Source organism: Gambusia affinis, linkage group LG13, assembly GCF_019740435.1.
Source record: "Gambusia affinis linkage group LG13, SWU_Gaff_1.0, whole genome shotgun sequence".
Lineage (NCBI taxonomy): Eukaryota > Metazoa > Chordata > Actinopteri > Cyprinodontiformes > Poeciliidae > Gambusia > Gambusia affinis.
The window spans coordinates 539,029-554,709 of record NC_057880.1 but is presented as its reverse complement, the minus strand read 5'-3'; the positions used below and the strand labels follow the sequence as shown (position 1 = coordinate 554,709).

The following is a 15,681-nucleotide window of genomic DNA, read 5'->3' as shown; positions in this document are numbered from 1 at the left end:
GAACATTTTAGCAAAATGTTGAAAAATATTCTTAATGTTGACAGAAAATGCTGCAAACAAATGTTCAAATAAATTCTATATTAGTCTGGAACAGCTGAACTATTCATCATTAATCTTCGGTTTGTTTTCTAGTCAAGCTGGATGCCAGTGATTGCTTTAATTTCACTGAACAAGAAAATAATAAAAAAAGCAGCTTGATAAGCCCACAACCTTTACCTACTTTAGATGAAGATATTGAAAGTTTTAAGAACCATGTTTAAGAAATAAAAGCACCACCTTAAACCAATGCTGACGTCTTAAAGGATTTTTAAATAATAAATAATAATAATAAAGATACATCTGTAAAAAAAAAGTGAGTAAACAGTTACAATTGATTTTTAATACATTAATTCAGAATATCTGTTTTGTCTTCAAACTGTACTTTTTGTTCTGATCATAATTGTTACGTAAGGAGATGCTGCTCGTACTCTGTGTGAATCTGAGGTCACAGCAGTGAGGACTGACAGTGACACACTGAGCTTTAAATTTTAGTGAGCTTCACAGTAAGCAGAGACATTCCACAGCCAGTTGTGAGGTTTGAGAGGACCATTAATAAAGCACTATGAATTATCAGCATGTTTTTTTTTTGTTTTTTATTTTTTTAATTGATTCAAACGTTGAGACTAAGAAGTTATAATCTGGTGGATTGGGTATATTCTGCAAGGTTTCATGATAGATGCTGCCATGAAATGTCAGAGAAGCAAATGACGACAATAACAATCATATTCTTATGAATTAATATGTTTACCATGTTCCTATTTGATCAGCAAATCTTTCCACATGGGAATCATTCTAAGAAGTAACAACGCTGGCCTTAGCATCTGATGTAGAACATAACTTCAAATTATTCAAGGAAATTTTGACTACGAATAGATTTTTTTATTTTTTTTGTAGCGCATATCTATGTTTTGAAGTAAACACAGCCATAGAAACTAATGTACCTCGACGTAATGCTAGTTGACGTGCTATTGACTGTCGTTTGCAAAGCAGGCGCTGATTGGCTGTACCCCAAGAGTGGAAATGAGGAAGCCCTCTAAGGCAGAGCCAAGTCCGTTTCCACTGTGTCCATTGATGCACGTTAAGGTTCTGGTCCATCCTGCTCTTCTTCATGAACAGCATATATAGGCCGGTCGCAAGATCACAAGATAAATTAAAACTATTGACCTCATTCAATTTTGGGTTTTATCGTTTCTTCCAGCCTTTCTCTGATGAAAAAGTGAAAAAAGGCTCAACTCCAGTGCTCTTCCTTCCTCATTTCCTTAGTGTAATGCCCAGGGCACACTACATGATCTTGGAGTTGTCGGCCCATTTTCAAAACCTGAGAGACCACAAATTATAGATGTAACTCATTTTGGTTGCCCGGGCTTCATGGGACTAGTTGTTCTGATCGCCACGCGGCCGCACAGTAGCTCTACTTGACTCCCAAGTAGACAAAGCATTCGATATGAAATAAAACAAAATAAAAACACACCAGCGTGCTTTCATATGTGGAGGTGAGGGCGGAAGCTCCTCCACCGGCTGAACTCCCCAGTCCACTAACACAAAATGTCACAAAATGAAGAGGAAGTGTGCTTGGAAAGGTAAATTTGTTACAATTAAACAGCAATTTATAATGACCCAGGAAAATAGGAAATCTGACAGTAGCCAAATATTAGGTAAATGAAGCATAATATTCTGAGTTTGATCATAACAGAAAAAATGTCTAGCCAGGGACTTTAAGTTGCTTTTTTGTGTTACTAAAATACAGTACAGCTGTCTTGAAATGGGATACTGCATGAACAAACTATGGCTGGAAATGTTGCTGCTGATGTTGCTGCTGTTTACATTTTCCTGTTATTATCTATGAACAGCATTAGTTAAAAGATGAGTGGCTAGCATAACAAGATGAAATCCTCCTGAATAAAAACACAAATGTGCATCAAGAGAGACAATGAGTAGTATAATATATATATATATATATATATATATATATATATATGACTGATCAAAACATTGCCGGGTGTGTAAATGAACACTCGAAACTTGGCTAAAACAAATCAAGGCCTGCCAACTCAGAGCAGTATTTCTAAAGAACCTTTTATCACCTTTTGTGCAACTTATGTTGGAATTTAGTAAATGTGACAGACTAAAGTGCCATGAATTGTCGATATTAGTATCAGATTTTTTTCAGAACTAAAAGGTAAAGAAAGAGGGTGACCCTGCAATGTCTGAAAATAAAAAAAGACTATTCTGTTAGCTAATAAAGGTTTTTTCACTGGTTTTGAGGCTGAAATATGAACTAGATTTTATTAATTTCATCCATATTTCATGAATAAAAATCACATGTTGGAGTTTCTTCATAACGAAAGAGGTGATGATGTGACTTTAAAAGCATAGAGTGACTCTACTCTGGACTTGGTTTGCATTTGCTGAGACATCAAAGGTCTATAAAACATCAAGTGTTTGTTTGTCAAATATTAATAATTTAATTTCCATTAAGATGGTCACCAAGAATTTCTCTTTGCTGCAGTTTCCTCTTGCAGCTGTAGTGATTCATCTTGTCACCAAGTTCCCATTTCACCGCATATATACAAAGAACCAAATATGGCATTAACTGAATATTAATTTAGAAATAAATCAATAGCTCATTAAATAAATTACTTACACAATAAATAGTTTAACCAAAATGAATTAATGCACCATTAAAGGCAACAAGCTAAAAAAACTGTACAACTCATAATTGATGTCAGACATAAATTCATATTTCAATTTCAGTTTTTTGATCTTTTAATTTATCTTTGCGCTTTTATTTTCATTTTGATTTACTTTAATTGTTGGCAGACATGAATATTTTAATATGTTATTTTTCTTGGCCCTTTAATGTTTCACATTTATTTCCTCATAAATGTATTTACAAAATAAAGTTTACTTAAAAGCACATGTTAAAAATTGGTCTTGATAGATAGCAGATAGCAGTGTTTAATGTATCAAATAAAATCCTGAAAAAATGCTCAGAATCTTGGCTTTAATGAGAATCTGAAGATGTTTCTGTGGGGATTGGCGAAAGTCCTGTTTACAGGGACCAGTTCTGGAAATATTATTTTTTTAAAAAGGATATAGAAACGGTTACATGAATGTCTATCAGGATCCAATCAGTTACAATTTACTACGGCGGTTTCTCAGAACTCTGCCTTTTCTTTTTTTGGAGCTGATGTGTTACGTGAGCCTGGACCAGCATGGGAACAGGGAAGTAAAGACAGTGTAGGAATCATTAAGACAACGGAGGCCGGCAACAGCGCAGGAGGCAGACCCATTATTTTGACCAAGTTTTGGCAAATATATTGATCAAATATTGCTTAGACCAGTGTTTCCCAAACTGTTTAAGGCTGAGGAACATGTAATGCATTAAACAAACACTGACAGATCATCTAACCTGAAACTGTCCTGCAATAATAGAACTGAGTATATACAATATTTTCATTTCAGTCCCTGCAACTTTTATCCTTGATGCCCTTAGTGCCCTGTTTGAGTTTTTTTTTTTTAGCAAAATACATTAGTCTGACTCCCTCAGTCTAATTATGAGGATTCTCAGTTCCTCTGCCTCCATGTTGTTAAAACACCGGGTGAGGAGGAGGGGGGCGGATCTGCACCCTATCAAGAATTTAGGGCAAGAATTTATTTATTTATTCATTTTAACATACACTTGTTTATGAATAGAAACGTAGGTCTGATGTTGAAGTTAGAAAAACTGTTTCTTTTTATGTTTCGTAATTGTCCTTGTTATAGTGGAAAAACCCTCCTCACCCCTATCACAGAAATGGTTTGGCTGTAGAGAATATTTCTGACTTTACCAAGCTGCTTCTGTGCTGGAAATGCCCAGTTCACTAAAGGCCGCCTGAGTCTGTCCCACCTCTGTGGATCAGAACCATCCTGATGTTGTAAACAAATATTTTAGTAACCGAGTAATCTATTGATTATTCTTACATTTAATTGAGTTATCGGATAAAAAAAATTTATAAAATAAAATATTGGTAAATCTAGTATTACACCAGTGTTACTATTGGGTACCAACATCAGTCCAATTTTTTATATTTAAGCATCCCTATCAGTTACTTTTCTGTAGTTTAGAAAAGAAACTGTTACAATAATAGCTCCCTTTCTAAGTTAACCTGAAGAAAATTTATACAAGAATCTGAACTTATATTCAGTAATAAAGAGGCAAGCTCACAAATACACTTATAAAAAATGTCTGTGCGTCAGATTTTAGTTTATATATTCTTTTCCAACCAAGTTTAATAGATGAATTTGACGACAGGATTTGACACCTGCATTCGTCACAGAAATTCATCCACCAGCTATGCACCACCACAATGATATGACCGGGATGATATGAAATACATTTTCCAGTTCATCTGTATAAGCATCAACTACTCAACCTCCCGCCGTGATCAGTCTATCTGCATAAATACTGTATAAATACTCCTGCAGCGCTCTTCCTGCCATTCGCTTTGAACCAGCAGCTCCTGGAGGAGAAAAGCTGCCGTACTCCAGGCATCTTACCAGTCATTTTAAGGATGCTTATTGGTCCCCCAAAAACGATGAAAACCCGGGCATTATCATCAGCCCCATGGGCTGAACTTGAAAATTGGACGTTATGCTGCTAACACTTACCTTTCGGCAACAACTCATTTGCGGATGTGAGAACACTGAATATGGTGCATTAAATAAAAAAAAATTCAGCTCAGCCTTTGGAGCTCACAAAATGTCACTTAAACATTAGTGAAAATACTGTACTAATAATGTGGCCCGCAGCATAAAGCCAAACATGTCACAATTAAATAATCAAAATGTCCCAAAACCAGGGTGGACTGGCAAAGAGGCTACCGGGGATTCCAGGTATATTCCAGCAGAGATGCGCAGCACAGCGCAGGGGCTCCATCTTCATGCAGGACCGGTCCAAGGTAATATGGGGCCTTATGCAGAACCATTATTTAGCCCCCTCACCTCTTCTACTAAGAACCTCAGCGTCAATAACAGTGTTTAAATATAAATTTAGTGAAATCTATGATAAGGGGCCCAGGTTAATTGGCTGAGTTTAAAATCAATCACTGATTATTGGTTATTATTTGCTGTAATGTATCTGTGATCAAACCTAGCTCAAACACAAAGACTACACCATATTGTAGCCCATCAAACTATCCAGATTATTGTTTGCACTTCTACAAAGTAAACTTTCTAATTAAATCCTAGATGTTTTCTCTGCTGAATGCAGTGAATAAAATTTAATAGCATTGTCATTCTCAATAAATGAATGCTACAGGTTTTAAATCTGTGCTCTGTGTTACAATTCTATAATTTCAAGGGGCCCCTGAATGTCTAGAGAGACCTACAAGCAGCTACTGAGTTTTCTTTGCCTTGATATCTCATCCTTACAATTCTAGATCTCTCAAAGGTACTAACATAAACAGTTGTGTAGAGTTAACCCCTCTGAGCTTTTTTGATCTTTAAAGCAGTCTGCAGTCATGTTGTTATAGAGGTTAAACAGAAGTAGCAGGGCTTATTTAGCAAAATAAAAGCAAATTTGCCTATTTCATAACATGCTTCATAATCAGTGAAGCATGTTATGAAGCATGTTATATCTCCTTTGGTCTGTTTAACAACTGTGTCTCAGATCAACACAGCCCCCCAGCACTATCAGCAGCAGAAACAGCAACATTAATATGGGTTCTTGCTATGTTGTTGTATTATGGTGTTTCAAGATCTTGTTCAATGTGCCCCTTTTTAAATTTGAGCCTCTGCCCTCCAAAGCTTTCTGCACGGCCCTGGAACTAGCAGTATTTCTGCAAACTTCACTACAGAACACATCAGTTCAGTGGCTCCGTGTGGAGTTTGTTGTCTTGTGCTTTTAGTAAATACTGCATATTTTAGCTGTAATTCTTACGTTTGATAGTAAACATCACCATTCATCATTGCAAAATTACTCAGCGTCTGTTTCTCTTGTTCTAATTCTCTTCGCAGTGGATCTTGAACCAGACTGAGGCATATTATCCTCTAATAGCTGTCTGATTTGTCAACCCCCAGAAAGAATATTTTTTACATGTGTGTGTTTTAAATAGACTGCCAGCAGTTGACAGTCTGAAGCACCAAGATTAATGCTCCAGTCTTTCAACATTGCTTTCCCCTGTCACGATGTTTTGATAGTCAGTATTACTCTGTTAGCGGGCCTCCCCCCTCGCACGCACGCACGTTCCTCATGTTAACTCATGTGGGTCTAGCATATACCTGGCTCTCTATCTCTCCGCCTGTCGGCCTGCCTCAGTCCTGGCCCATTTTGTTGACCAGAGGCAGATGAACAGCAAGTGTTTTGGGAACATTACGTCCCAACTCTCGTTCTTCTCTCTCCTCCCACTTTTTCCTCCTGCCTTGCTCGCCCCTCCCTTCCCTCATTGTGGCTCCCAGCAGTGCTGTGGCACATGCTCTCTTGTCTTTTTCTGCTCTGGCCATGCAGCCTGAGGTGATGTTGGGAGAAGATCCAGTTCACGGAGCGGGTTCTGACTGATTTCAGGGAGGATGGTTGTCTGGATGAACAGACGGACACACAGCTATTGCTGAGCTTGGCTTTTCAAAATGTACAGATTCATACTTAATAAGCTATAAATTAACCCATTTATTAATGCTTCACCCACAATGACTAATTCCTCCCAAAACCAACATAATCAATGTTTGCCCATTCTTAATAACTCATAAATTAACTATTCTATATACTGTGTATGTGTTAACACTCAGATATACTCATAACATATAAATATACTTTTACATCATGTTAGACGTGCATTAATGGTTAGAGAATGTTTGAAATGGCTCTTTAATAATCCTGCAGTGCATTCATAGTCAAGGCAGTTCATCATTTTATGAACCAGTCTAAATCTAAATATTCATTCTTTACTATGTTATTCTTTATGGGTAAAGCATTAATAAATGTTAATTTGTAGCTTATTAATCATAAATAATTCTTAATGATATTTTCAATGCTAACTAACTATTTATTAATAGCTAAATAAGGCTAAATGAGGTGTCATTGTAAAGTGCTTCCCAAATGTGATTTTAACAGTACCTGCTCATTCAGGTTCCTGTTAAATCACACAAACATTCAGCAAGTGTCTGTGATGTCAGAAAAAAAATGTAAATAATAAAACAACTCTCTCTCTAATGTGAGATTAATATTTTAGAATTCACCATACAAGCAAACAAAATTAATTTGATTTAATATTTATTTAGTATAATGTTTCTACTGAATTTTAGTCGATCAGAACTGAAACGGTTAACTGCCAAAGATCGGAAATAAATTCAGGAGTGATATGTCATCATAGTGAAACATATTCATGTTTTAACAAGATATTAAACTTGTTAAAACAAAAATGTTTCTCATTAAGATGAGATAAGTTTGTGATTGTAATGAGATTCAAAATTCAGAATTTTCTGGAAATTTACTGAATTCCTGTTACAATCTTTCTTATTTAAAAGAGAAGATATTTTGATTTTAATGAAATATAAATGTTAAAATTAGCTTTGAATATATCTGTGCATCCCTTGTTGAGTACGATTGGTTCTCATTGAAATAAATTAACCTGTGGCATTCCTTAGGTAGGATGGAATGTTTTTTTTGTCTATGTTTGGTTTCAAGACCAGAACTCATTCTCACAGTCATTTCTGGAATATTTTGTGACCCATATCCAGACAAAACCTGTCCAATCTCGAATTTTTGCCTGGAAAGTACCGTTTTTTTACCTCCCTGTCCCGCCATGCTGACAAAAGTATCAGTGATAGGGTTAAGTATTTTTCCATAAATGTCCCATATAATCTCCTTTCCACACATTTAGCAGTGAGAACATGAGGTTATTTGCAGTGCTATGCCCCTCCTCCTGGCTCTGATTGGTTGTTTTTGGTGCATCTCTTCAGATGGCAGTAGCAGATCAGAGAGCAGGTGAGCTCCATCTTTTCACAGATTATTTGTATCATAAATTGTCATGATATGTTGACAGTTTTAAAAAATATGTAAAAAAAAAAAAAATATATATATATATATATATATATATATATATATATATATATATATATATATATATATATATATATATATATATATATATATATTTAATTTTTTTTTTTTTTTTTTTCTAAAAAGCTACGTAGTACAGCTTTAACTCTTCGGATTTGTTTTGTGTCCTTGTCCTGAATCACATCTCTGTACAACAGTCCCTTTCGTTCTTTGTCACCTGTGTGTATGAAGGATCCAAACAAGGAAATGTAAAAAAAAACGTCTAGAAACACAACAACTTTGATCCAGTTCCAGAAGAACTGGATCTGGAACAAATGATAGCTCCATTACTAGCAGCTACCATTACTAGTAGCTAGTAATGGTTTAATTTAATTAAAAGTTGACTCCAATCTAAAGTTCATGATTGTATCTTTCCTAATATATATATATATATTTTTTAAAACGTAACTAAAAGCCTTGAGTTTACTGATTTTAATATCCTCTCTTGGTGATGAGCCTCTCACGCTCCGATCCCTCAGATAAATATACCAGGAGGCAACACGTTGTGAATGTTTGTGTGTGTGAGCAGATGTGTGTTTGGAACATTTAGTCACCCAGAAGAGGCAAAGGACAGCGGAAAGGGGGAAGTGGTGGCCGATGGGGATGTAATGGAAAGATCACTCTGTATTACAGCGAAACACAGGAAATGCTCTCAATTGAGCCTGATTGCCTCCTGCGCCTCACAACGGCTTCTGTTTATTGACAAAGCCTCCTGAGCAATATAAATGCTCCTTTAGAGAAATATAACAGTGGGTCTCCCAGGGCGACGGGGACTCTGTGACACCAAGGACAAGTTTCCATCAGATTTCATCCTCCAAGGGCGTCCAGACAAAGTTTACATAGTCAAGCTGAGATTGGGGCTGTTGGTAACATAAGGTTAGTGAACCGAAACCACAACCAAGCAGTTTCAGACACTGCTGCCATGTACAGACAAAGGGAAATAATATATAACATAATCTCTTAACTAAAATAATGGATTAAATAATTTTTCGACAAAAATTATTATTTTTGCCTAAAACATTTTCTGGAAAGAAACAGGAGGTGATTTGTTTTTCACCCAATTGTTGGAAAATAATCTTTTTAAAAGTACAAGGTTGATAACTTACTGATAAATACCAAATACATTGTGTACATCAACTACACCTTTTTTTTTAGTTTGTTTTCATCAAGAGTGCAACAATACATCTAGCTTACAAAATGTCATTTTGTTCATGAGAGCAAGAACATTAAATTGAACAAATTTTTTGTTTTTGTTTGCATGTGAAGGTTTTCAAAAAGTTTTTGTAAAGAATCTGTCATCAACATGTAATAACTCATATATTATATTCACGTGTTTGTTACCTTTTGGTTAAATAAATAGCAGTGAGACTTACTGGATTTCTTTTCCAATTTATTACTGTTTACAAGTATTTTCATTACTATATATTCTAAAGAGTAAAGAGAAATTAAACAATAATTGTATTTTTTATATGATATTGGTTGGGCGTTTGGTCTCCTCTAGCTAAGCATTTTGTCTCAAATATCATTCCATTATCTCAGCTGAACACCTGCAGCCACGTAATATTAAATCTTCCCCGAGCGAGTTGATGTGTAATACAACGATTAACGTCAGCGGCTGTTTATCTGCAATGCATTAAATTTATACGTCATGTTTCTGCACGACTGCAGCTAACCTGCTTCATCTTGTGCAAGTCGCTGGAGGCCGGCAGGTTTTAATCTGTTGTCTGGGAGACTCCAGAGCAGCGCTACAGGACAGCGGGCTGGAGGGCAGAGAGGGACAGACATTTTGGATGTAAGTCGGAGTTGAGAAAAATTCAAATGATGCAGTTCTGCAAATACAATAACACTGCGAAAACAACTGCCAGGAACTGTAAAAACCGAATGCACATTGCAAACGTATTACCCCAAAGAATGTCCACATTTATGTTAGCCTGGTGAAAATCAGCTTCTTGTTCTACACCTGACTTTCTGCAGAGGGTCCGGACCCTCAGCTGTGGAGAAATGATGGCTTCCTGGAGGCTTGACCTGGTGAGGTTTTAAGTGTCTCTAATGTTTCCTGATGACATGTGTAATGCACCAGATCAACGCTAAGAAGGTTTTTGGAAACTGCCTGGACTGTAAACAGCCGTCTGTGAAGGCAGACAAAGTGAGGCGGATATTCAGCAGGAGAATTGTTTAAACAAAAAATTGCATTGGCTGTAGTGTTTGGAATGTTTCCATCATTCCAAAGGCCACGTCCAGCATGAATGAGTCAAGTTACAAAGTTTTAATCATCTCAAGCTAATTTGTTGAGCTTGCTAGTGAGTATACTGCATTCGTTGCCAGTGCTGTGATATAATTTAGTATCTATTGGCATGACCAACACGGGCTGAGCGGCTTCGTTCATTTCCGCCAATGCCGTTGCTAAAACTACAGACAGACTATGTTTCTAAAACAGAGCAGAAGATTAATGTCATCAATCACTACTTCTCCTGTTTTTTGATTGGCTCAGTGTAAAGTTTACTGGAGGAATCCAGCTCAAAGGGAGAAATCCCAGACAGAGAATTGAAGGGAGATGAGAATCAAGTGGAACTATGTAGAAAGGCCAGATATGATTTATGTGCTACTTTACGTCGGCCTATCAATTAAAGTCTCAAGAAAAGACATGGAAATTTTTGGCTGTTAAAGTTCAAGGGGTGTGAAAACTCCTGCGAATGTCCAATTTGTTGTTTTCTGGTTCTTCAAGAAAAGATCAGCCTGGGAGTTTGCTTGTTCTTGACCTCTGAATCCTGAAAGTCAGTTATTGATGATATTGTTTACCACCCACTGGCCCCAGCACGACCTAAGGCCAGCTTTGCGTCATCTGCCATGCTGTGATTTGCACGATATCCAGATACCTCCATAGCTCTTGATAATGACTTTTCTCATTTACTGGAGAGAGAAACATAACACAATATCTGGGTAGGAAAAAGGATTTTAATAAATTTTCTTTGTTTTGATTCAGCTTTTGACTTTTTCTCCTTTATTTTAAGTTTTCTCCATGAAAGTTTTCTCATTGCTGCTCCAGGGGAAAAACCTCTCAAAACATGATGAGAAAGCAAAGAACAAGATCTCCACTAACAAATCCTAGTAGTTCCTGATCATGGTTTCCAAATTGTTGGGGTTTTTTTTCTTAGCGTTTATTTTTAGGACTTACAAAAACAGAACACTTGCATAAGTCCCCAGTGCAGAAGCATGCTCACCTCTGCTACCTGTCGGTGCGACCGCGATTTCTGAAACACGCCTCTGGGCTGAATGATGCAGAGGCTGCAGGGGAGTTGTTGACATTTTTCTAGCAATCAACCATCAAGCCGAGAGCGTCTGTTTTCACGACCAACCCTGTCATCTGTCAACACCACAAGTCTTATCTCAGAGACTTCTTTCTGTCTCTTTCTGTTTTCCCTTTGTGCTGTTCAGCAATCAACTTTCTTTTCTGCAAGTTGAAATCTTTTGGCTTCCTGTGGGACTTGTGGTGAAGTTATTTAATTTGTCCCTCAGATATCCAGTGTTTCATCAGAAGCATCCATGGAATCACATCAAATTAGATTTATTTTAAATACACAGCAGTAAACATTGATTTGGGGTAATTGTGTTCTTTACTCTGCAGAGACCTGAAGCTGGACAACATTCTGCTGGATGCAGACGGTCACTGCAAATTGGCAGACTTTGGGATGTGCAAGGAGGGAATCCTGAACGGAGTCACCACCACCACCTTCTGCGGGACGCCAGACTACATCGCACCAGAGGTAAACGGTCCGAGAAAATTACACACAGTTTGATTTTTGGGTCATTCTTTGAACTCGGTGCATTTTGTTTTTCACAGATTTATGTCAAAGATTTCAATATAATGCAAACCACATTTTTGAAGAAAGTCAATAGATGGAACTATCTATGTGTCTTGGTAATATAACATGCAAATATATTTTAAAAATTATGTTTTGAAAAATTTTATGGGTTGTTGAAGCATAGATGTCAGCTGAATGAGCATGCCCCCATGACCAATGTTAATTTTTCAATTAATATAAAACAAATAAAAATAGCCAGTAACTGCAAGTTATTTCTACTAATATAAACAATTTTAGGTATATTTGAACCTAAATAAAAGAAATATGAGAAAAATACATGAATTATTTATAAAATAGCACTTTTTAATCCTGTCCCTTCAGTTTTGTTCAAACCTTCTAACAACATAACAATCCGTCCTTTTTATAAATAATGGTTCAGTCCAATTTCCTCAGCACCCTGGAAGGGACATCACTTACTTCCCGCTCACACTGTAAAGAGATTTAAGTGTTAGGAAAGTTTCTTGCCTATATTTGATTATTTTTATCCATAAATCGTCATCGTCTAGCTCAACCTTTCGACACCTGAAAGGTTGAGCTTTTAAATGTTGAAAGGTAAATGATATTTATTGTTGTTTAGGAAAACGTAAAGAATTGTCTTTGAAACATCTATTAATTTCTTGTTTTGATCATAGCATATGTTGCTCTATACCCTAGCTGATGTGGATTTATGGCTACTTTTAGTGAAAATCTTCAACCCCTTAACAGTCAACCCTGTTACTAAAACAGTGGTTTTTGTTACGGGGTTGAAGGTTGGACTGTTCTTAAGCCAGTCCTAGTGTTCAACCCCGTTACAGTGTAGTCAACTATTACAGTGGGTTCAATTCCATTACTTGATACATTTTTATAATTTTTTTAAAATAATAACAGCAAATATTATACTAATATTTGTTGTACTGTATGTAAAGTTTAAAGAATGGGTCAAAGATATAAAAAAGTCTGATATAATGTTTATTTTGAAGTGTATTTTCATGATATATGAAAAGCGCTTTTACATCAATGTTCCACTTATTAGTCTAATTATTATAATTCAGAATCAAATAAAATATTCTTACAAGTAGTTATTTTATTCAAGGGACAGGTGATTTCAAAAGAACTGGAAAAATTAGTTTAATTTTAGAGGAATCAAATTGTCCTGTTGTGGGGTTGAATTTAAAGAAACCTAAGTAACAAAGAAATTCATAATAATGTTTGGGATGTCATGCTTAAAGTGCGGAAACATTTTCTTGGAGGTTCAAAGAGTCCTTCAATAGATACAGTGTTCAAAAACACAATTTTCTGTGGTATATTTTTATGTATCCTGAGACCCCAAAATGTACAGAATTCAGAGAATCATCCATTTAACTGCTTTATATCAGTTTCAGTCTTTCTGGTCATGCTTTGTTTAGACAAGCCATCTTCCCCTGTTTCCACTGAATCCTAAGGTCAGATTTGAGCTGGATTTCGTTGAACTCAAATTAATTTACTTCTGATCAAATTCAAGACATTACAAGTGTTCACATTGACTGCTGGAGAATTGTAACCAGTACTGTGCTAGCTAAAAGATTAGTTATGCTAACCCCAAAACACTAAACAATTGTTTCTCTAACACTAAAGTGCTGACTTCAACTCAACTTGTAGCTGCCTTTGAAAGACTGCAACCTTTGCTCACCAAATTAGTTTTGACAGATTATTTAAATGTTCTAAAAAATTCTTAGTGAGGACAGGAAAAAGAACGACTGCATTGAGTTTTCAAGTACTTCAGTATAAATGTCTAATTACTTGAAGAATTCAAGATGACCAAAACGTCAACATGTCAAATTTTACTTAGCCAAAGGTCTACTAAACTGCTAAGTAAATTAGCGCTTCAGAATTTATCCAGAAAAATTGATTTAGGGGAAGCCAAGGGTGCTAAATATTCACCTATTTAGTGGATTAGCCATCGCACCCTTACATTTATCATCAATATACGTTTTAGGAAGTCTTATTTTTGTAAAATGTGAAGCATCAAACCCTGTAATTAAAGTTACCAGAAAGATATCTTTCTCTCTACTTTCAACTGTTACTGCAAGCTATCCATAACCTGGGGACACCTGGACAAGTTCCCAGTCCATCACATGGCAACACAGAGGCAGACAGGACAAAAGTGGAACAGAATAATCACTTTGTTGAAACGCCTCTGTTTCCTCTGCATGTGATCAGATCCTTCAGGAGCTGGACTACGGTCCGTCGGTAGACTGGTGGGCTCTGGGGGTGCTGATGTACGAGATGATGGCGGGACAGCCACCGTTTGAGGCCGATAACGAAGACGACCTGTTCGAGTCTATCCTGCATGACGACGTCCTCTACCCCGTGTGGCTCAGCAAGGAGGCCGTGTCCATTCTGAGAGCGGTCAGTAGGAGGAACTGCTCCTCTTCAGTGGCTTTAGTGTTTCAGATCCACAGAGGTATTGAAGCTTCTTAAAGGGCCAGTGTTATGTATTTTCCAGACATATAGCTCTGCTTTATGGCACAACCAAGTAACTACGTTACCTTCAGTTGTACAAATGTTCAAATATGACTCAAAAGAAATTCGACTTTGTAATTTAACGCCTTGGAATTTGGCCTCTGTCTCTTTAAGAAACTCCTTCTCTTTCTGAAGATCGGCCTTCAGGAAGTCATCCCAACATGGCTCCTCTATTAACATTTTAATGGTTTAATAGAGTTGCTCTGTGTTGTAGCTCCTATAATGAGCAGTTCCAGCAGGTGTTTGGTAATTGCTGGTGGCTAGTCTGAAGGAGCTGAGAGGGGGAGTCACAGGGAAAGGGTTCTTTGTAAAGTGGAAGTGGGCGAGGTCCACTCAGGCTTTTTGCGCTGCTGAATCGTTGCCATGGAGATTAAAGGATTTCTCAAACATTCATGAAAGAATCAAAGCAACACTGCAGATATGTTTTCTTTATGAGGAAATTACATTATAATATGATGTAAAGCTCAAAACAGATTTTACATGATACTGCCCCTTTAAGGAAGTAAATTTACACCCAGTTCTTATCCTAGGTCAGACATTTGCCTTTTAATTTCCTGTTTTTTTTTTTTTTTTCATTTATCCTTTTGTATCATTTACTCTATGTATCTGCAAAGAAAAGTCAAACTGGCGATTAAAGCACAGCTTAAAATTAAATTACTGTGACAAAATCAGTCTCAGCTAAATATTTGACTAAACAGTAATGTGTACAAGCGTAGTAAGGATTTCCCAGTGGGGATTGGGATTTTTTTTGGGGGGGGGCATTCTGCCACAGTGATAAATTCAGTTCCATCTATGTCCTTTAAAACTCAGTTACTTTATGGGAATCTGTTACATGTAATACAATAAGACAATAAATATCATCATTATTTCTTATTGTTATTTTTCTTGACAGTGACAGATATCGTTACCCAGCAGGAGTCTCTGCAGGACACCCTGCATATGCTGCTGCAGCTGCAACAATCTCACATAGTTTTGTCATCTGTTTGTGAACAGATAGCTATGGTTCACAAACTGTTACTGCAAGCTAGCTGTTAGCAATTTGCTACTGCTAATAGCTCCAAATTTCATCTCTCATTTGGATTGGTTTGCTGATGTTAGCATATCTGCGTTTTTAATCAGTTGATAATTCGACGAGCAGCATATTTAGATGTAGCTTCGGTTGACCCTATGCTGACAAAGTCACAGTCAAAGTGCTTTCCTACATCCACTACATCATGAATT

The 15,681-nt window shown here is 36.7% G+C and overlaps 1 protein-coding gene across 1 annotated transcript in view; it reads left to right on the top strand.

Moving 5' to 3' along the window:
- The window catches only part of LOC122842574 (protein kinase C epsilon type-like), a 98,319-nt gene that overhangs the window by 71,659 nt on the left and 10,979 nt on the right, over positions 1 to 15,681 (top strand). Inside the window, exons 12-13 of the mRNA XM_044136567.1 lie at positions 11,742 to 11,880; positions 14,158 to 14,346. Coding sequence (XP_043992502.1) covers positions 11,742 to 11,880; positions 14,158 to 14,346 — 328 coding nt within the window. The remainder of the gene's footprint in view (positions 1 to 11,741; positions 11,881 to 14,157; positions 14,347 to 15,681) is intronic.